Source organism: Mytilus californianus, unplaced genomic scaffold (assembly GCF_021869535.1).
Source record: "Mytilus californianus isolate M0D057914Y unplaced genomic scaffold, xbMytCali1.0.p SCAF_6, whole genome shotgun sequence".
NCBI classification, from domain to species: domain Eukaryota; kingdom Metazoa; phylum Mollusca; class Bivalvia; order Mytilida; family Mytilidae; genus Mytilus; species Mytilus californianus.
In genome coordinates this window covers 1,459,964-1,483,739 of record NW_026262712.1, presented here as the reverse complement: position 1 = coordinate 1,483,739, position 23,776 = coordinate 1,459,964, and the positions used below count along the sequence as shown (strand labels likewise).

Sequence of the window (23,776 nt, the reverse complement as noted above, 5' to 3'; positions counted from 1 at the left end):
CTCGATCATATCTTTATCAAAATCTAATGACTGTAGAAAATCAAAATAGATTACAATTATTTCGGAATATATTAAAAATATAAATATAAATTTTGTTGCGCACATTTTAATACAAAACTAAAAATACAAATCCAAAAGCTTATTGACTAATGGGAAACTATTTGTTCGGAATAAAGTAAGGTCGGAATATTGAACCTTAAATTATTCCTAACTGGCTAACATTAAGAGTTTCATTTCCGTTTTGTTGGCAACCAGCAGGATATGTTTTCCCCTTTGATCTCCCAGCAAATCATAGTTTTGAGAGTAAGCAATACAGTACCATTGTTCTCGTTCTTAACACAAAAAAGTTAACCGAAAAGTTATATTAAAAAAATTATGGTTTTCCGTATATGAAAAAGACAAGTCCTGTGTCACTGTCAGTGTGTGAAGTCACTTTTTACATTATTTTACCCTGGCAGATGTTGATCTAGTCCAAATATTAATGACGTCTTGAAAGCCTATTAAATTTTTTGCTGTGACGCCTTAGCCTTTCAAGACGTCATAATTTTTTTGACTAATGCTATCACTGGGGCAGATTCATTTGGGGCGTGCGCCCCCCCTCCCCTAGAATTTGCAAAGCATGGGTTGTCCTCAGCTTAATAGAAGAATATTTCGATAATTTTACCTCAAAAAAAATTTTGCCTATCTCCGCTCCACAAAAAATTTAAGTTTGCACCCCCCTAACCTAAACTCCTGGATCCGTATATATACCCATGCCCACATGTGGAGCAGGATCTGCTTACCCTTCCGGAGCACCTGAGATCACCCCCAGTTTTTGGTGGTGTTCGTGTTGCTTAGTCTGGTTTTCTATGTTGTGTCATCTGTACTATTATTTGTTTGTTTGTCTTTTTATTTTTGGCCATGGCGTTGTCAGTTTGTTTTCGATCTATGAGTTTGACTGTCCCTCTGGTATCTTTCGTCCCTCTTTTCTAGATGTTCCTCCCACAGGGGATCGATGAGTTTGTCCCTCTAAATTATTATGATTAATTGATTGTTGGTTGCATAAAGTCCAGTTCATGCATGTCCAGGACGAGAACAAATTAACAATTAATACAATAGGTACATGTAGGTACTGCAATTGAGGACGTCTGGGATTATGGTCAGGGAAATTTAGACTGCAACTGGAAAATGGGGATATAATGGATAGGGACAGAAATTTGGCCTTGCAACAAGCCACCTGCTGACCCCCCAAAGAGTTGTTGCAAGTGTTTTTTACTGCAGAGAGCATGTCCAGGCACTCTCTCTACACAAGGCATCAGATTTAATGTCCTCCTGACCGGACGTGGCTGCGTACTTGATACATCCTGCACAACCAAACGGACTCTCTACTTTGGCAAGTGTTTTACTGCTGGTCGGAAGAAGACCTGTAGTGACCATGGTGACCATATTTCTTTTCCCCAGTCACCCATGGGGGCAAATTATTATGAAGGATCTGTTTATCTGTGCTAATATTTAAGTACATCAAGTCTATTTTACATTAACATGGTTAACATAGCGTTTAGGGCATACGGTACAGTAGCAAGGCAGATAATAATGCATCCAAATACACATTGTTTTGCAATGTTGCAAATGAAAAGCTTACAAAAATCATTGATATCAACAAACAAACATTTAGTATACATGTATATATACATTTTAAAAGCATGCAGAATCTACTGGAGGGCAATACAATGTGCGGCAAATGAAGATTGTTTACTTTTCTAACTGACATTGATAAATTTGTTAATGACAGTTATTTGTATAGCCTTGTGATGTGTGTAGGCTGGTGAAAGAGCTTCACAAATATATTGCATTATTGTAGAATTCTCTGCAACACAGTTTAGCACCAAAAAAGGGGAATGGGATCTCAAGCATTTAAAGAAAAAGGTTTTTTATTTCTAGCTAAAAAATGTGCACATTGATCCCCATTTTTTTTTTAATTCAGCTATGTACTTATTCAAGTATGTTAGCCAAATAAAAATATATGTGTATTTCCAGTTACATCTTGAAAGAAATTAAGTTGGTGGTTAGGCATTTAAAAAAAAAAATTGGGATTGTCAAAATTTTGGGAAAAAATCGTGTTTTCACAGAGTCCAGTTGCAGCATTATACACAGCCCTACCAGAAGTTTGGCTGTAAAATAATCAAACATGTTATGTTTTAAGTTAAATTTGTTGCATCCTGTTAAGAATTTGTTACATTTTTAGACATGTGATAGTGGATATAAATATAATTATTGAAAATCACATTCCACAAAATGAGATCTCTCAAAATTTATTTTTAAGAGATGCAAAAAAGTTCTATGGTCAGGGGGTTTCAAACTAGGGTCGGTGGGACTATTAATATATTTTTATTTGGCATTATATGGAGATTGCAAGAAAAAGTCAATGATAGATTTTTTTTCTGTATGCACTTGTATATTATTATGAAATTGTCTATGGCTTTTATTATTGATATTTGTATACTGAAGGACGCCTCCGGGTGCAGGAGTTTCTCGCTGCATTGAAGACCCATTGGTGGCCTTCGGCTGTTGTCTGCTCTATGGTCGGATTGTTGTCTCTTTGACACATTCCCCATTTCCATTCTCAATTTTATTTCACCAAAATATGATCATATTAAACCTTCATAATATTGTCTTTATACAGAAAATTTGCCTTCTTTAACATTAATTAATCTATTTACATATAATACAGAAATACATATACATAGATATAAGAAGATGTGGTATGAGTGCCAATGAGACAACTCTCCATCCAAGTCAAAATTTATAAAAGTAAACCATTATAGGTCAAAGTACTACCTTCAACACGGATCCTTGCTCACACCGAACAGCAATCTATAAAGGGCCCCAAAAATGACTAGTGTAAAACCATTCAAACAGGAAAAACAACGTTCTAACGAGAAACAAGAAACATTTATGAACCACATCAACAAACGACAACTACTGAACATCAGATTCCTGACTTAGGACAGGTGCAAACATGTATAGTAAACTCGTTTCTTACACTACTGCAAGAAGTTTCATTCTGATTAATTCAGTGTCAAAGAATTGTTATAAAATTCGTTTTAGTGAACCATTCTATAGCAAAAATTGAATTCTAGCTAAACTGTTTGAGTTATCTCCCCTATACAGTCAGTTTTTAAAAATAAATTGTGTAAAAACTTTTTACTTTTAAAGCTTTCATTTTCACATGAGATCAAAGGATATCATATCAACATGAAAAATGTCTTGATTCATATAATTTAAATAAAAATCCATCCAAATGTATACATACAATGTACATGTATATTAAAATAAGTAGATGTGGTATGATTGCCAATGAGAAAATTTCCACCAGCCATTAAATGATGTAGATATAAGCTATTAGCATGATAAGTAACTATATACGTCACTGTATGACCTTCAAGTATGATAAAACCTATACAGTATTATAAGCTTTTAAAGACCCTGACATGACTAAATGGAAATCAATTTCAAATTAGAAAACCAACGGCCTGAATTATTTCAAAAACATTAAATGAAAAACAATTGATGTTAGACAGCAACAAACAACAAGCACTTAATTACAGTCTCCTGACTGGGGATAGACACATACAGGATGTGGAAGGGATAAAAATGCTTGTAAGGGCTAAACCCTATGACCTACAATGTAGAACAACATTGTACCATCACAGAATAAGAACACACTGTAAAATTCAGTAAAAAAGGGCTGGACTTGTCAGTGTGGCAGAAAGCACAAAAAAACTAACAAAAAGTCTAAAGACACAAATTTAGTTTATCTATCAAGAGTACCAGGTTTTTAGAGTTACTGAAAGCTTATTCCAAACCAACAACAACTGATGAATAAATCATGTTTTCCAGATTAAGAAACCAATCAGTGCACTGCACATCCAATTGATTTAGTGTATATACATGTACTTCATAAACAGTTGGTGAGAAACATGACCGCCAAAATATGAATATCTACAGGATATCGATTTCTTTATAATAATTTTAATAATTTAGTAAAACTCAACCAGGTTTTTGTTGTAAATGAAAACATAAATATTCTTTATCTTCTCTTTTATTTATTTTCAGACTTGGAAAGATGTAAAATATCAACCGTAGGGTAAAGTGCCGTTAAAAGTGTAACCATGACTATGTTGGCATTCACCTCGTTCTCATTCTTATCATTGTGTGGGGTCTGCACTGTGTTACAGATTTTGGCCCATAGAGCAAGGAAAGATGAATCTGTGGGAAACAACCCTCAGTTCCTTAAGTTCCAGAGAACCTACTTTGCTGCCTATTTGTTGGCCATGTTTGCTGACTGGTTACAAGGTCCTTATTTATACAAATTGTATTCATATTATGGGTTCCAGGAACCTCAAATTGCTGTTCTGTATGTTTTTGGATTTGCTGCGTCTGTGATTTTCGGTACATGGACTCATATAGCAGCGGATAATTTTGGTCGCAAGAAATTGTGTTTATTTTTCACAGTCATCTACTCATTGTCCTGTTTCCTGAAACTTTCTCGAAGTTATGGTGTTTTGATAATTGGACGAATTCTGGGAGGATTGGCGACATCTGTCCTTTTCAGTGCGTTTGAAGCCTGGTATGTGCATGAACATTTAGAAACACACGACTTTCCTAAGGAATGGATTTCTGTTACTTTTGCAAAAGCCTCATTTTGGAATGGAATAATGGCTGTTATTGCGGGCATTACAACAAATGTTGTATCAGAGTGGTTTGGACTGGGACCAGTTGCACCTTACATGTTGGCTGTTCCATTTCTGATTTTTGCCGGTATTATTGTGTTCACTCACTGGAATGAGAATAGTGCTGTCACCAAAGTTAAATTCAGAAAACAATGTGGAGAAGGTTTCAGAAAAATTGTTACGGTCGAGGAAATTTTCATGATTGGAGCTGTGGAATCGCTGTATGAAAGTGTTATTTACATAACAATTTTCTTATGGACTCCTATTTTAGAGCCGGGGAAGCCGTCATTGGGTCTTGTGTTTTCAAGCTTTATGATAAGTATCTTGATAGGCCAAGCTTTTTTTCAAATCACAATAGCCAAAAAGAAATTGTCGGTATCAATTTTATTATTAGCGTCGATATTCATAGCTTTCATCGCCAATTTAATTTTAGTGATATCGACAAATCCTAAACATCAGATGTATGATTTATCCTATGCTGCTTTGATTCTTTTCCAGGTCGGAGTTGGATTGTATTTCCCGTCCATGGGATTTCTCCGAAGTCATATCATTCCAGATACTCATAGATGGAGCATAATAAACTGGTTCCGTGTTCCGATCAATATCATTGCTTGCATCGTTTTGATGTTGCTTCACGAAGATGTTTTCCAACATGGAAACCGAATGATCTTCGTCATCTGTGTTATTTTACTGTTTTTAGCTATTTTAAGTGGGTTTAGGTTGCATACATTGTCTAAAAATCATGATGGCTTACAACAGGAAGCTGCTTGGCTTGAAACAGATCATATTGTAAACATATTTTGAAGTCAATTTTACTTCAAAGGTGCTGTGTCAAACAACAAATATTTCCTGGTCTGGCCTCAAGAACAAAAACTTACAAATGGGAAATATGAAATAAAAAATAATTTTGAAGGAATAGGCCATGGGTCTTTGAAGTCTTTCTTTTTCTATTTTTTTTTTATTTACTGTTTTTTTTTATCTAGAAATACAAAAATGAAGGCAGTATGATATGTCTGACTCATGTATGTAAAAAATGAGGTGTTTGGTTCTATAGGTCAATGAGACAGCAACCCAATGACTCAAGAAACCAAAAGACATCTAAAGGTCAACATACCCTTTCCAAAACTAGATTGATATCTTTACAATATGTCAAGCTCTATATCCCTGGAGATTGATATCTTTACATTATGTCAAGCTCTATATCCCTGGAGATTGATATCTTTACATTATGTCAAGCTCTATATCCCTGGAGTCTGATATCTTTACAATATGTCGAGCTCTATATCCCTGGGGTCTGATATCTTTACAATATGTCAAACTCTATATCCCTGGAGTCTGATATCTTTACAATATGTTTGAGCTCTATATCCCTGGAGTCTGATATCTTTTCAATATGTCAAGCTCTATATCCCTGGAGCCTGATATCTTTTCAATATGTCAAGCTCTATATCGATGGAGTCTGAAAATAGCTTGAGCAAGAAATGAAAAGGTCAAGAGTCAAGGTTCCCAAAAAATAAATTGAGATAAGCAAGAAAAAAAAAGTTTCTGACAAAATAGAAGAAACATCACAACAAAACTTCTGACATACACCTCTTAACCAAAATTATGTAAGAAGAGGCTGGGAGAGAAGACTTTTTCAAAGATAAATAATTTGTCATGGTAATTAAGTGCTATTGATTTACATGAACATGTATGTAATGAAAGTTAGTTATATATATGTGATTATATGTCTAATAAATTATGTATTTCAACTTGAGTTTTAGATATTTAATAAAATGGTTATTTCCCTTATACCAGTGTTCTCCCCAGGAAATTTTAGCATCATCCCTACTGTGGCTTCAATATAACAAAATACATTACACTTTTCTTAATTAAAAGTGTGGAAATTTATTCCTGATAGCCAACATATGGTATTATTACATATTCTGCAAAACTGAACTGTATAGAAATAAGATGTGGATGTTGTAGTGTATAAAAAAGAAGATGTGGTTTGATTGCCAATGAGACAAATATCCACCAAAGACCAAATGATGTGGATGTCAGTCACTGTTACAGTATAAAAATAAGAAGATGTGGTATGATTGCCAATGAGGAAACTATCCACCAAAGACCAAATGATGTGGCTGTCACGGTATAATAATAAGAAGATGTGGTATGATTGCCAATGAGACAACTTCTTATTGGAGCTACTGCCCTTAAATGACGAATTTAACCCATTTTTTGTTGTGATTTTGGCTATTATTTTTGCAACTATGATTATATTCATAAAGGAAAACTGCAATGGTAAATGATCAGCAAGATAAAATCTAAAAATTGATCAACATGGCCGAAATAGGCGGACTCCTTATAGGAGTTATTGATATTGAACATGTTGAAAGACTATTGTCTATCAAATTTTGTGTTTTTGGTAAAACTCAGATCCGACACTCTTTTTTGGAAAGAATTGTATATCTTCTATTCGCCTGTATGAATTTCTTCTACAGGTGTATAGAATATATACAATTCTTTCCAAAAATAAGCATATATACCTGTTGGTTACTTGACATGCTTGGGCTGATAGATCAATGTCTAAGCATGAAAATTATATGCACATTATAAACCAATGTAGATTTTAAATCTATGGTAAAAGATGCATAGGCTCCCATGGTGGAACTTTAAATCCTCCATTAATGTTTTGAAAAGTTAGTACAGGGGCGGATTCAGGTGGGGGGTGACGGGCGTGTGCCCCCCCCCCCCCCCCCCTAAAATTTGCAAAGCATGGGTTGTCCTCAGCATAATAAAGAATATCTCGATAATTTTACCTCAAAAATATTTTCGCCTCGCTCCGCTCGCCGAAAAGTTAAGTTTGCACCCCCCCCCCTTACCTAAAATCCTGGATCCGCCCCTGTAGTAGGTATGCCATTGAATTTGATGAGACAGGTTTTGGGTGAATATAGGAAACGATTTATATAAGGTTCATTGTATTCCTAGAACTTAGCCATATTGAATTTGTGAGATAGCCAATTCTTTCTATTTCGTATTTTATAACTTAGATTTTTAGGATGTAGATTAGTTTTATTAGTTTTATTGCTCTATTCTTTCAAGTTTCAGGTTTCCATTGATATTTTGTTTTGTGGATGTCCTAAACATATATCCTCATATCCAATTCATTTCCCAACAGTATATTATATTTAAATTGAATGTTTGTTTATTATATTACATTCAATAGCAAATTCCAAACAATGACTCCTTTATTTATGATTAGTGGAACAGGAAAGGCTGACCGTTTCAGAGCACCTTATTTCATCCCCAGTTTTTGGTGAGGTCCGTTTGGTTCATGCTTTAGTGTTTTATGTAGTGTTCTGTAGACTGTTGTTTGGTTTTTCCCGTCTATTGCAATCATTTTGTCGGTCTGTCTTAGACTTAGGAGTATTGAATCCCCTTTAGGCATCTTTCCCCTACTTTTAGATAAAATTCAGACATTCAATAGTTATACAGTTTTTTTCAGTTTATCTATTCTAGCTACTTACTAGTACACTTGGTACAATCAAAAACCTGATAATAAAATTTTCTGATAAACCTGCTGCATTTGTTTGCACCTGTCCTAAGTCAGGAACCTGATGTTCAGTGGTTGTCGTTTGTTGATGCGGTTCATAAATGTTTCTTGTTTCTCGTTTTTTATATAGATTATACCGTTGGTTTTCCTGTTTGAATGGTTTTCACTAGTCATTTTTGGGGCCCTTTATAGATTGCTGTTCGGTGTGCCGGAGCAAGGATCCGTGTTGAAGGTAGTACTTTGACCTATAATGGTTTACTTTTACAAATTGTGACTTGGATGGAGAGTTGTCTCATTGGCACTCATACCACATCTTCTTGCATCTATTTACGAGAATAGTGGAATTAATGACTTTTGGAGTGTCATAAATGCATCGTTGGAAGTACATGTACATGTACTTAAAAATATTGGTGCTTTCCAATCTTTTTGAAGTTTTGATTTTTCTACCACTTTGACTCATAATCTCTCAAACATGTTTAAGGCTGCCACATTCTTTATGTGCCTGTCCCAAGTCAGGAGCCTGTAGTTCAGTGGTTGTCGTTGGTTCATGTCTGTCATATGTGATTTTCGTAAATTGTTTTGTTGTAAATTAGGCCGTTAGTTTTCTCAGTGAATTGTTTTATATTTTTCATGTCAGGGCCTTTTATAGCCGACTATACGGTATGGGTTTTTCTCACTGTTGAAGGCCGAACGGTTGCCTATAATTGCTTACATCCACTTCATTTGAACTTGTGGATAGTTGTCTCATTGGTAATCATACCACATCTCCTTTTTATGTATATGCTCAAAGTCTTTAAGGTCATTTTTAGTAACTATGTCAATTGGACCTGCTTCGATATGATAACTGCACTTGAATTTTTTTCTAGATTACAAATTTTGATCGCTATGGTGAATCCGTAAATCGCCAAGATATTGGAATTCCAATGAGGACTAAATGTGCACCACTTTTTGCGGACCTGTTTCTGTATTGTTATACGAATCATATTCTATGTCTAAAAATACCAAAGACCCATCCAAACATCATCTGATACAAAAATTTAATAACACTTTTAGATATTTGGATGATATTTTGGCTCTCAATAATAATGACTTCAGTATGTACACTAAAGAGATTTGTCCAGTTGAACCTACTTTAAATAAAGCTATATAATGTTAACAATGATCACTGCCCTTTCCTGTATCGTGATATCTTTTTTTTCTAACGGGAAGCTTAATGCTAAAATTTACGATAAAAGAGATGATTGTTCATTTCCTATTGTTAATTATCCCTTTTTTGGTGACGTTCCCTTGGCACCATCTTATGGTATTTATGCATCTCAACTTGTTCGATTCGTATGTAACAGTGTATTTAACTTTAAGGGAGCTACCATTTGATTTTTATGGGGGGGGGGGGGGGGGGGGGGGGTCGGGGGCTAGGATGAAAAATTTTGTCCTGCATTGTTTTTTTAGTTGTAATCTCTGTCCTGTCTTTTTATTTTTCACTCTACTCGGTCCTGCATTTTTTTATTAGTTTATCCTGACTTTATTTTACATAAATTGTCATCCTGCCTGTTTTTTATTTTTGCCAAGTTGCTCATCCTGCCTATTTTTTTTACTCAAAACTCCTGTCCTGCCTTTTTTCAATTTTCATCCTAGTCTTTTATCATCGGTACAAGGACGTCATTTGTAAATATAAATCAGCGTACTGATATCGGATACGTCGAGGTATTTCACATCTCATCTTTTATGGTAATATGGTAATATTCTATACAAAGCACAACAATGTCGTCATTCGCCTAAAAAGTTAACCAAACCTTTAAACAGACTTATTCACAAGGGATATATCGATACTGTTGTCAAGTCATTAAAAATGGCATGCTTTGGAAATTAATAGTGATCCACTCATAGGGTCTTTGCATCGGAAATAAACACCTGTATTCTAAAACAAGTTGTTGGAATGATACGGGTTATGTTCTTCTCGTTTTATTATACCCCACGCAACGAGTTGCGGAGGGTATAATGTTTTTGACCCGTCCGTCCGTCTGTCTATCCGTCCGTCCGTCAGTCCGTCAGTCCTGTTTCTTGTCATCGCAACTCCTCTCAAACCACACAACAGAATTTCACGAAACCTTTTTAGATAATAAGGACATACTATGTAGTTGTGCATATCGACAGGAAATTACGATTCAATTTTTTTCTAGGAGTTACGCCCCTTTGAACTTATTTACTTTAATGTACTACTGCAACAGTTTGTCATCTCAACTCCTCTGAAACCACACAACAAAATTTCATGAAACTTTGTAGATATTTATTTATGACTTATAAATAATAAGGACATACTACGTAGATGTGCATATAGACAGGAAATTACGATTCAATTTTTTTTCCAGGAGTTACGCCCCTTTGAACTTATTTGCCCAATATACTACTGCAACCTTTTGTCATCGCAACTCCTCTCAAACCACACAATAGAATTTCATGAAACCTTTTCAGATAATAAGGACATACTACGTAGATGTGCATATCGACAGGAAATTACGATTCAATTTTTTTCTAGGAGTTACGCCCCTTTGAACTTATTTGCTTCAATATACCTCTGCAACAGTTTGTCATCGCAACTCCTCTGAAACCACACAACAGAATTTCATGAAACTTTGTAGATAATAAGGACATACTATGTAGATGTGCATATCGACAGGAAATTATGATTCAATTTTTTTTCTAGGAGTTACGCCCCTTTGAACTTATTTACTTTAATGTACTACTGCAAGTTTGTCATCTCAACTCCTCTGAAACCACACAACAAAATTTCATGAAACTTTGTAGATAATAAGGACATACTACGTAGATGTGCATATCGACAGGAAATTATGATTCAATTTTTTTTTCTTATACAATTTTTATACGCCCGTCAAATTTTTGACGGGACGTATTATGGTTTACAAATGTCCGGCGTCCGTCCGTCTGTCTGTCCGTCTGTCTGTCCGGCGTAAACATGTCGCACCGTAACTTGAGAATGACTTATCCAAATTTCATGAAACTTAACATAGTTGTTTCTTATGATGGTCAAACGATCTGTATACTTTTTGGTGAAAATAAGATTAAAACTTTTTGAGTTACGGGACTTAGTAACTAAAACAGGTGTGTGTTTTTTTTCACATGTCGCGCCGTATCTCAAAAACAATTTATGATTATTGCTTAAAACTTTACACACTTCTTAGTTATATTAATCTTAAGATCTGTATACTTTTTGGTGATGATTCAAAATTTTACTTTAGAGATATTGAGTATTTTGTTAAAAAAGGGGGAGGGGTTTTTCACATGTCGCGCCGTATCTCAAAAACAGTTTATGATTATTGCTTAAAACTTTACACACTTCTTAGTTATATTAACCTTAAGATCTGTATACTTTTTGGTGATGATTCAAAATTTTATTTTTGAGTTATTGAGTATTTTGTAAAAAAAGGGGAGGGGTTTTTCACATGTCGCACCGTATCTCAAAAAACGATTTATGATTATTGCTTAAAATTTTACACACTTCTTAGTTATATTAATCTAAAGATCTGTATACTTTTTGGTTTTGATTAAAAATTTTATTTTTGAGATATTGATTTTTTTTTTTAAAGAGGGTTTTCACATGTCGCGCCGTATCTCAAAAACGATCTATGATTATTGCTTAAAATTTTACACACTTCTTAGTTATATTAATCTTAAGATCTGTATACTTTTTGGTGATGATTCAAAATTTTACTTTAGAGATATTGAGTATTTTGTTAAAAAAGGGGGAGGGGTTTTTCACATGTCGCGCCGTATCTCAAAAACAGTTTATGATTATTGCTTAAAACTTTACACACTTCTTAGTTATATTAACCTTAAGATCTGTATACTTTTTGGTGATGATTCAAAATTTTATTTTTGAGTTATTGAGTATTTTGTAAAAAAAGGGGAGGGGTTTTTCACATGTCGCACCGTATCTCAAAAAACGATTTATGATTATTGCTTAAAATTTTACACACTTCTTAGTTATATTAATCTAAAGATCTGTATACTTTTTGGTTTTGATTAAAAATTTTATTTTTGAGATATTGATTTTTTTTTTTAAAGAGGGTTTTCACATGTCGCGCCGTATCTCAAAAACGATCTATGATTATTGCTTAAAATTTTACACACTTCTTAGTTATATTAATCTAAAGATCTGTATACTTTTTGGTTTTGATTCAAAATTTTATTTTAGAGATATTGAGTTTTTTGTAAAAAAAAAGGGGGGGTTTTCGCATGTCACGCCGTATGTCAGAAACTATTTATTCTTATTGCATAAAAATTCACACACAAGACGACGGGCGTATCATGCGCTCATGGCGCAGCTGTTTATTTTTTCTTACAGTCATTTTATTTCTCCAGTGACAATGTGGGGACGTGGGGTATGTGAGCGCGCTCACTAAGGTTTCTTAATTTATATTGGCATGATACTAATTATTGCATTGTAAGCGCTCTCACAGATTTTTGTCAAATTTATATTAAAGATTTATATCACCAAAGTCTAAGACAAATTCTAAAATAAGTGTCGATCAAGTAAAAAGAGTGATGCCCCTTGTAAATATTAATTATATTGAAAATTGCATTGTGAGCTTTTTCGAGTCTTCATTTCTGTAAGATATTTATAAAAAGTTTTGAAGAACCAAAAACAATTTGTTTTTAAGTTATTGTCCTAGACAGATACAATATGTGCAACGCGGGGGACATTGACACTCGGCTATTTTATTTGTATAAAAATATATGAAAGGGTATGTATCTTTGCTAATCAAAACTAAATGAAAAGGTTAAGTACTCAATGTTTAGGTTGTTAAACCCCTACCACAAAAAGGTCGAAGTGGCACCCGAGAATATGGTGACAAAAAAACTGTTATAATACGTAAACACTCAATTCTTGGACTGAAAAAAGATACAGTATTAACATATAATAAATATCATTACACATAAACATGTATTGAACACAACTTGAACAAATAATTTTCATATCAAGAAAACAAAATCAGGTTGCTGTAGTGACAAAACGAAGTCGATGACTCCCTTATCATCTATCCACAGGTAACAGGGGCATGAACCCCCTTTTTGGGCCCCAATGTAAAGAAAAATCTATTCTAGATGCATGAGACTTGTTATATCTTTTTTTTTACAAATTATTATATGTATAAACATTTTAGAAAATTGTTAATATGAAGAAGAAATGGATTCTTTTTTTACATTTGGGTTCAAAAAACGGGGTCCATGGTCCAAATACCTGTAATATTCATCATATTTTGTTCAGAAAGTCACGAAATACCTTGACACAAAATTTTTAAAAAAATCACCAGTATATCATAATAGGCTATTTGGTTTTAAAAACTTCTTTTACTGAACAACGTAATATATACAAAATGAACGTAAAATTTTCTATGTGGAACGTATTTCATAAGAATGATATATCAGGACTGATAATAAACTTAGTATTACGTTTATTATCCAAGATACATATTTAAATGGTCTTTTTACAGTTTTTGGGTTTTTAATGCTCTCAGTTCTACGTCATTGAATTGATCTCCCTATTGTTTTGACTCGAATGCCAATGGTGAGTCAAATGATGTCCAAAACGATTTTGTAGTATTTGTTTTTCACTGGTATATGTATTTGCATGTAACGTTTCATTCCAGGAGCCTAAGCTTTCACGTCAGATGGCCAAGGTGTCAAAGACGAGAACATCTTTTCCCCGAATTTATAATTTTTAAACCAAAGTTGAAACCATTGATTGAAATATGCAATGTTTTGTTTATTTTGCACTAGAATGCAGATAACCGTATTGTATTTCAAGCTTGGCACGTAAACATTTTGTTACATATATTATTTCTCGGTTGAAAAAGTTGCATAAGCCAAGGATTTGTATAGTATACTATACTAATCCTTGCATAAGCGATTTTTTTTTTAATTTACTACCCAATTATTCGTAAAATGTAGCTAAATTTTGGTACAGTAAAACAAGTATTGTCATCATATGAGGTGAATATTCCAATTGTTATCCTTTGAAGGGTTGTCTACCAGAGGGCTTTACAATTGGGATGTTCACCTCATATCAAGGCAATAATTGTACTTTATTGCATGCTAATCAGTCCCTGAACAATAATTTTCAAAAGTACAGTGGCTGGCCCGAGATAGTTTGGACAATATCTTGTGTTTTCCCATTTTTTTCAGAAATTTATTGGATTTAAAGTTGTGCATTGCCAGAGACATCTCTATCATGGCAGTAGAAGAATTAATTATTTAAGTCCTGATCAGATACATTTACATCTAGAGGGCGTTAGCTCGAATGGGTGTATCTTATTTACACCAAGATATTATTGTCAATGCAGAATGATAGTTTTCAATAATTTAGGAGGGGGTCTTTCAGCGATTCGACCAATGTGTTATTGAAAGGCATGATCCATTTAACGACATCTTGGTGTAAATACGTATATATATATATATATGCCGGAGATACGTTAACATATATTAAATCTCATTCGTATATGATAAACATATAAATAATTAAAGACAGGAAAAGAAAACTTAATTATGGGCGCTTTCAAATTTTGCCGCATTATTAAGAACACCATCTGGAAATATATTTTCATCGCGATAAGTACTGTATTGACTGCGCCATCTGTTTTGTCGGCAAACAGTGTTCTAACGAGCAGTTAAACATCCTGCATTCCCAGACAATGAATTAGATCGCAAATTAATTATTATTAAAAGTCCAATAATATGAAAACTAGATAAATTGAAAAAGGTGATGCACAACAATTAATTAGACCCGTTTTATGCAAATTAAAAGAATGTCTTACATATTATTGATTTTGTGTAATTTTATCGAGTGTATTGCATACAGTTAGTCAGCATCACTTGGCCCTTATCATGCACATTCACAGCTGAATCAAGCATTGCATGAGTCGGATGTTTTGAAACATTGCATGTCCTACAGCAAATATCCATCTAGATTGGAAGGAAGATTTGACTTCAACCACTTATCAACAGCTTTAGTGAGTCAGGTTAGTTTTGTTTGGTTCTCTATTTCTGGTCACTTGTCCCAGACAATAGCCACTGACAATAGTCAATGACATATCTCTGGCACCAGTACAAATATTTCCAAACATTGTTACTCATATCTTCGATCTTAATTATATGCATTACGCTCACGGTATCCCAGCCCCCGAATCCTGACCCCACTAGCTTTACCTGTACCGTGCAGTCGAAATGGTAAATATAGTTGCAATATCTTTTCATAAAAACAAAAATCACCATAGCTACGACAATTTGAAACGGCATAGTCCTGATAGTGGGCTAGTTATGTTTTACAAAATAAAAATGACATTGATAAATATTAGAAAGTTGTTAACGACCAAGCTGTCCAAACAGTATAAACGGTCAATAGTACTAACAAAGTTATTAATGAACTTTAACCAGCGTAATACCTTAGCTGTGAGGAGGTGGACAGCTTTTGGGGGAGGTGGGAGGTGGGGGGCGGAAGATTGGAGACAAAAAATAGGCGGGAGGGAAAAAAAAGATTCTAAAAGTGGGAGGTGGGAGATAAGGGGCGGGAGGTGGGAGAAGGGTACCCCCTGTTCACCCCCTCAGCTGTAATATAGATAATTATCTACAAAGAAGCACCATTCGCCCGTTTCATGTGTTTTGATTTTATGTATTGTTGGGTTTCTGTGTTTATGTGTACATCACAACCCTTGTATTGATATAATTAAGTTTACTTTATTCAGGTGATATTATTTTTCAACGGAAACGAAATTCACTATAGTTACTACAATTTATTGTGGCAGTAACTACAATTTGAAGTGGCATATTAGGCTAGTTATATTAAAAAAGTTTCGAATGTAAAATTGAAAAGCCCTTGAGATTTTAGTATACACATTTTGTTTACCTTTTCTTTTCTTCTATCATGTCTATAGAACTCTTTCTCTTCCTTCAACCTATGGCAGTTTCAGGGGCACCGTCGTCACGTCACCGCCTAAATCCACCCCTGTTACTATCATTATACGTGTATTTCCTCATATAATGAGTAGGTTGATATGTTCATCTGACTATCATTTAAATTGGAACGAACTTAGTATACATACATTTCTTCATGACAAACAACAAAGTTACTAATTGAATACTAATTTTCAGTTTTAAAATCTCACAACCTCGTGACTATAACATAGAGAAAGATCTGGGTTAGACATGGATCAAACCCAATGCACGGCTAAGGACAGGGAAAAGAGGAAACAGTGTATTGCGGCCTAATGCCAGTAGGGGATGAAAAGGATAAGTCACTTGGTGACAAAACAATAAAACATACAGATCAAAAATACTAAGAAGGGACATGCATGTGTCAACCAATATCTCAAAAGTCAAATAACAGTTTCCTAATCCTTTATAATACGGTTGTAATAGCTGAGATCGGGAGAATAACATATCTTATATTGATCTGTAGTAATAGCTGAGATCGGGAGAATAACATATCTTATATTGACCTGTAGTAATAGCTGAGATCGGCAGAATAACATATCTTATATTGGTCTGTAGTAATAGCTGAGATCGGGAGAATAACATATGTTATATTGATCTGTAGTAATAGCTGAGATCGGGAGAATAACATATCTTATATTGACCTATAGTATAATAGCTGAGATCGGGAGAATAACATATGTTATATTGATCTGTAGTAATAGCTGAGATCGGGAGAATAACATATCTTATATTAACCTGTAGTAATAGCTGAGATCGGCAGAATAACATATCTTATATTGATCTGTAGTAATAGCTGAGATCGGGGGAATAACATATCTTATATTAACCTGTAGTAATAGCTGAGATCGTGAGAATAACATATGTTATATTGATCTGTAGTAATAGCTGAGATCGGCAGAATAACATATCTTATATTGACATGTAGTAATAGCTGAGATCGGCAGAATAACATATCTTATATTAACCTGTAGTAATAGCTGAGATCGGGAGAATAACATATGTTATATTGATCTGTAGTAATAGCTGAGATCGGCAGAATAACATATCTTATATTGACCTGTAGTAATAGCTGAGATCGGGAGAATAACATATGTTATATTGACCTGTAGTAATTATCAATTATGGACTTTTGGCGAGGTCAATACGTTATATATGGACCTGTTCAGACTATACTGACCGAGGACGAAGTCCGAGTGTCAATATAATATAACAGGTCCATATATAACGTATTGACTGAGTGAAAGTCCTTAATTTTTATATTACATATGTAAATAATGTAATTAGGAAAATGGACTTTGTACAATGTTCTTTCTGTGTATTTTTAAATTGTTTTTTTTGCAAGATTTTAACATGCCATTGAAAATATCAATAAATAAGATGAACTTTTTTTTACTGTAAACAAAAACACAACATATCTTTTTTTCTGTTTAAAACAAATAAGAATTCAAATTATATAATTTTCGTCTGCTGCGGCGCTTCTCCCTTGATTGTTATGTTTGATGTCATGACGTAGAGTAATTTCGGACCGGAACGGCTTATATCCGGATCTAATTTTAGCAAGATTTTTAATATTGACCGTCAATATTGAACAGATATATCATGTTAAGGAGGGGTATTTGCGAAAAATACCAGTCGAGAGAATGTTAAATTTCGCGAGCCGTAAGGCGAGAGAAATTCATTCTCAAGACTGGTATTTTTCGCAAATACCCCTCAAGAACAATGATGCTATATCTGTTTAATTACACCGAATGTTAGCGTTCAAAAACGCATTGATGATCGTGACGTTACAAGCGTCCAGTCGGATAGAGTATGTTTTGGCAAATACCACGGCAGAGAGGGTAAAAAAGGCATATACTTTTTGCATATACCCCGGCGGGGTTAAAAAATGAACGATATTCATTTGAAAACAGTAAATTGGTGAAAAATACACTGGCTATCAACCAATCAAAACCCAGGATTCTTACATAAGGTGTAATTAACATATAAATAGAAACATAGCGTCAATATACTTAAAAATAGAAACAAGGCTTCAGATACACGAAATAACCTTTCAAACACGTGAGCGTAATAACCAATGAAAGAATGCTACACCATATGTAATATTAGCTGAGATAGGGAGAATAACATATCTTATATTGACCTGTAATAATAGCTGAGATCGGGAGAATAACATAATTTTATCTTATATTGACCTGTAGTAATAACTGAGATCGGGAGAAAAATACATCTTATATAAACCTGTAGTAAATTATTAACACATGTTAGTTTTATGCTATTTGTTTATGCGTATACGATTTTTTGTCACAAAGCGTCAAAGTTCCTCTGCTATTGTTTTTTTTTCATGTGTGTGTCGCGAATTGATATACCATATCCTTTCGTTTCCGTTCATTTAATTGGAAATATAGCCCTATTTAGTTTAATAAAGTCTAAATGTTTGTAAAGACATACATTTTCTTAATATGATTTTTTTCCTCCGCTATAGTAAGACCTACACTGCATGAGGGGTCATACATTTTGCTGAGCGGGGTGGATAGATACCCAGCCACGTACAGTCGAAATGGGACATTCATTCCCGACCCATTGAGAATCACTCCTCTTTACATGTTCACGGACCATTTGTAACATCTGATTTCTGTAAAATGTGATTTTTTTCAGATTTCTATATCCATGCAGCATAGATGTGTATTGATAATCATGATATAATAAAGTTTTGACAGATTCTTCTATAAATAGTTAAAAAATTTGATATAAAAACTTATTTGATTTTTTTATGTATCTTGTTCTATTCAAAATATATTTAATGTTTTTGTTTCATATATTTAGAAAATATATTTATCGTCAGTCAGAACTTTCGCACTGTGGTAAAACAAAACGGGTTCTCAATCTTATACAAGAAATACTTTTTTGTTTCAATTGAATTTGAAATCACGTTCTCGCCTTTGTTTTGACGTTTATCAGTGGGATGAGAGGGGACGAGACGTCATTCTTTCCACAAAACACTTATCGAATCAATCGTAAAATTCAGGGAGAGTAAAGCTATGTTGTTACTTTCAAAGTTGCCATCAAAAACTTGTTCAAATAACGTCGAACGTTGTCACGTTCTAAGTTTTCTTGTGATTAATAAAAGAAAGTTGGGAATTCAAGGTTTCAAAAATAACTTCTTCATTGTAGTAGTAAGATGGTTCAGTAAACTCCTTACAAAAAGACTACAAAGATGTCTCAACATATTTTGTGTATTAAAATTTTGAAGAGGCCAATTAGAAAATCTGACATATTGTTTTCTTTCAGGCAGATTAAAATTACACTTTACTATCATCAACAACCCTAAAAGCTTATTCCTATCCATTTCTTTTAGTTTTACTGAGAGTCATTCTGCTCATTCAGTTCTGTTCTCACCGTTTAAACATGCGTGTGCTTTTGTTTTGTAAACAAATTTTCAGCAGTCTGTTTCGCTAATTCCTTCAAAGTTTAAAAAAAGGACGCGATTATATTACTTGAAAATCCGTTATTTTGTTTATCAAAGTTTTCTATAACGGGTTGTACGCACTTGCTATCACGTTCTCACGGTTACATTTTGACGTTCTCCAATCTAGAGTTATGTGAGTAGACAGGGAAGATTGCTTATTCTTGATTGAGAGTAAAACTTTGCTTAAAATTGATTGATCGTTGCTTGTTAAACATCCAGTGTCAACTATTTCATGCATATTTAGGACGAACATTGCAGGAACCAGGAAGTTCACCATACGGTCAGCGACGGTCACGTGAACACACCATATGGTATTATAATCTCTTATAAATCACATGGTATTATCTATCGTGGACCGTCCGATTCTTGACAACTAAATCGATTTATTTCAAAGATTATAGTTATGGTATCAGCGCCAGAATATAAATATACCACATTAAAAATGTAATAAACTACCCCACACTTTTATTAAAAACATAAGCAATCAAAAAATAAATAATCATATCTATACAGAGTTTGAAAAAAGGAATTTTCTATGTTAGGTTGCTGTTTTATTGACGTATTCCCCATATCTCCCTTTTATCATGTTGTTAATTGTATATCCAAACTTTAGAACAGTCCGCAATCTTATTATTTCCACACAGTCCAAAAGACACTACTGCAGAACAATGACAGTTGACTCTTTAAACTTTCAATAACTTTCAATTCAAGTTCAATTCAGACTTTTATTGTCATATAAACCAACTTATGATTTGTGATCAAAATGTCGCAAATCATTAACAACAACATTTACATGATATGCCTTGGAGTTTAGTGTGACGTCCATTTTCACTGAACTAGTACACATTTTTGTTTAGGGGCCAGCGAAAGCCCGCCTCTGGGTGCTGGATTTTCTCGCTGTGTTGAAGACCCATAGATGGCCTTCAGCTGTTTTCTGCTCTTTGGTCGGGTTGTTGTCTCTGACACATTCTCCATTTCGATTCTCAATTTTATCTTACGATAAAAATGAAATATTTATGACTTGCGTTATAATTATAAGGAGATGAGGTATGGTTGCAAATGAGACAACTATCCACAAGAGTTCAAATCACGAAGATTAAAGCGATTATAGGTCACCGTACGTCCTTCAACTATGAGAAAATACCGTATAGTCAAATATAAAAGGCCCCGGCATGAAAGATGTGAACCAATTCAAACGAGAACACCAACGGCCTAATTTATACAATACAATTTACGAAAAACAAATATGATAGACATGAACCAACGACAACGACTGATTTACAGGCTCCTGACTTGGTGGGTGGGCGCTAAACCCTCCCGGCCTTACACCTGGGACAATGGTGTTACAGCACAATATAAGAACAAACTGCAAACGTCAGTATTTTTTCTCGTAACCTTTCATAGAGTTTTATGAATTTTTATTTCACAGTTAAAATGTTTTTTTTTAAACATTAATGAATTTGTCAAACCTAGTTTAATGGAATATTTCAAACCTAGACAGAATAGGGGTTCCCCCGTGATCGAGAAAACAGATTTTTAGACCAACATGGCTGTAAAATATGTCAGACTGATTGATTGTTGCATATTTTACCGCCATGTTGGTCGACATATTTTACCGCCGTGTTGGTCTAGTATCGCTTCGTGTTTGGGTGACCCATGGCTGAGTCAGACCAATGAATGTAAATTCGCTATTAGCTGCTTTAAACAGAACATATGGCATAACAACACGACAAAAGAATTCGGAACAACTGGTCTGCTGAAAGCTCAGAGTCAAAATAATGTGACCGGGTAGTCTGACATATCTTTCTAAGTAGATATAAGAAGATGTGGTATGAGTGCCAATGAGACAACTCTCCATCCAAGTCAAAATTTATAAAAGTAAACCATTAAGGACTGCTATCTTGATAACTATAGTACTTTTAAAATCCGCTTCAATCAGTCTAATATACGATCATATCACACTAACATGTTCTATATACATTTTGTATATGTATATATATATATATGTATGTAGTTCTGAATATGCATGTATATTAATAATGTTAAACAACAATCCATCCATCCATCCATATATGAAATATATCATGGTAAAATTGGAATGACACTATGTCAATGGTAGAAACTTTGTTTGAAAGTCGTAGGCCCTTATAAGGCCTCAACAACTGCTTTTGAGAAAATAAGCCATGATTTTTACGATTTTACTGATGTTATTAAATACATTAAACATTATATGGACCATGAATCAACTATTTAATCAGCTAATGGATTGGACTGGTCTTAAAATCGCAAATCTTTCATTGCTAATTATAACGGTGATCACCATGTTGGCATTACTTTCAGATTCACCAAGAAAAATGCCACGAGAAAGAAAAATACCCTCCCCAGAGCCGGACTTTGATTTCTTTGCGCCGCACCCACACCCGACAAAAGTCAGGGTAATAAATTCAATGTTTGGCAGTGTTCCCGATGCTTTTGATGGAAAAACTTTGGAACTAGGTAAAGAATCGCCACGTCGTCAAAAGAAGACGACAGAGGATGCCACGGCGACGGCAACGCCAGAGCCTGAGCCAGAAACAAAGACAGAACCAGAGCCAGTTCCGGTGGAAGAAGTGGTGAAACCCAGTGTAGCTAGTGAAGTAAAAGCCATGGCGTGGGACACCAGTGACAAGGTAGGTGATACTGAATTTTTTTATTTTACTATATTTTTGTTAACCTTGTCAAATATTAGAATGGTGAGATGTTCAGACTTGGCCCAGTGTAAATAACATTACTACTAGTATTAATTTTTGCGTTTTTCTAATAACTTTCGGTAAAGTTGTTTGATTTTGAGAAAAATTACCGGCCTAATTTAGATGTAATAACAAAAAATTTACGAAAAACAAATTTGACAGACATGAACCAACGACAACCACTGAACTACATGCTCCTTACTTGGGACAGGCACATGAAGAATGCTTGTCGACTTTTGTTGTTGTTTGTTCTGTTTGTGTTTTAATTGAAAGGAAAGAATGTGGTGTATCAAGTCATGACACCTAGTACGGACTTGAAAAACAAGAGCCTGCACTTTTATTGCTGAATTTTGTTTTTGGGGGTTTTATTTATTGTGTTTTATGCCCTTTTCTCTGAACAAGTTTTTATGAACATTTTATAAATACCAACTAAAACCTCAGTAACATATAAACTTTGATTTATTGATAGACGCAAGTTCTATTACAAATCCGCACCTTTTAAGGACTTTTTAGACGGAGAACAATAATACCAATGATTTGTCCGTAATTTTTAATTCTTAAAGTTGACCTTATTAAAATAAGGAGATGTGCATGGTAAGACTGCCAATGAGACAACTATCAACCAAAGTTCAAATGAAGTGGATGTAAGCAATTATAGGCAACCGTATGGCCTTCAACAATGAGAAAAACCCATACCGTATAGTCGGCTATAAAAGGCCCCGACATGAAAAATATGAAACAATTCAATTTAAAAACTGTCGGCTTAATTTATAACAAAACAATTTACGAAAAACAAATATGACAGACATGAACCAACGACAACCACTGAACTACAGGCTCCTGACTTAGGACAGGCACATAAAGAATGTGGCGGGGTTAAACATGTTTGTGAGTGCTCATCCCTCAATTCTTTGATGAATTTGGCTATTATTTTAGGTCCCTTATATGACCAGTCATATTGATCTTATAATGTTTCTACACATTTTCACATCCCTGGCTTTCAAATGTTGAGGTTTGAGCATTCCTGTTGAAGGCGGAACAGGAAGGGCACTGCGAATGCACGTAATTTTAAAAGTATAATTGTCATTATAATTACACTTCGTTTAAATTTACCATTGAACATGTGTTATCTGGTGACATATCACTACATGTGGTTGTAACCATGGTAACTGTTTGTCTTTTACTCCATCATTAGGATTTAAAAAAAGATTTATTTACATATTGTCAGCAATTCGTTAACAAATAGTGTTTTGGTTGAGATCGATTTTAAGTGTAACATCTGTTATTCAATTACGCCAGAATTACTGAACATTTTCAATCTTTC

At 34.2% G+C, this 23,776-nt stretch overlaps 2 protein-coding genes across 5 annotated transcripts in view; both read left to right on the top strand.

The window, feature by feature from the left end:
* The first annotated feature begins 213 nt into the window (after window positions 1-213).
* Window positions 214-6,463, top strand: LOC127705241 (molybdate-anion transporter-like). Its single transcript, XM_052209579.1, has 2 exons — window positions 214-303; window positions 4,096-6,463. The coding sequence occupies exon 2, from the start codon at window positions 4,152-4,154 to the stop codon at window positions 5,514-5,516; it is 1,365 nt and encodes a 454-aa protein (XP_052065539.1). The 5' UTR covers window positions 214-303; window positions 4,096-4,151; the 3' UTR covers window positions 5,517-6,463.
* An 8,675-nt stretch (window positions 6,464-15,138) lies between these two features.
* LOC127705237 (dihydropyrimidinase-like) overlaps window positions 15,139-23,776 on the top strand; it is a 71,197-nt gene continuing 62,559 nt past the window's right edge. For 3 of the 4 annotated variants that reach the window (XM_052209569.1, XM_052209570.1, XM_052209567.1), the window contains exons 1-2: window positions 15,139-15,284; window positions 22,064-22,392. In XM_052209569.1, the coding sequence (XP_052065529.1) occupies window positions 22,078-22,392 (315 nt within the window). In that variant the 5' untranslated portion in view covers window positions 15,139-15,284; window positions 22,064-22,077. The remainder of the gene's footprint in view (window positions 15,285-22,063; window positions 22,393-23,776) is intronic. The other variant, XM_052209568.1, reaches the window with a different exon arrangement.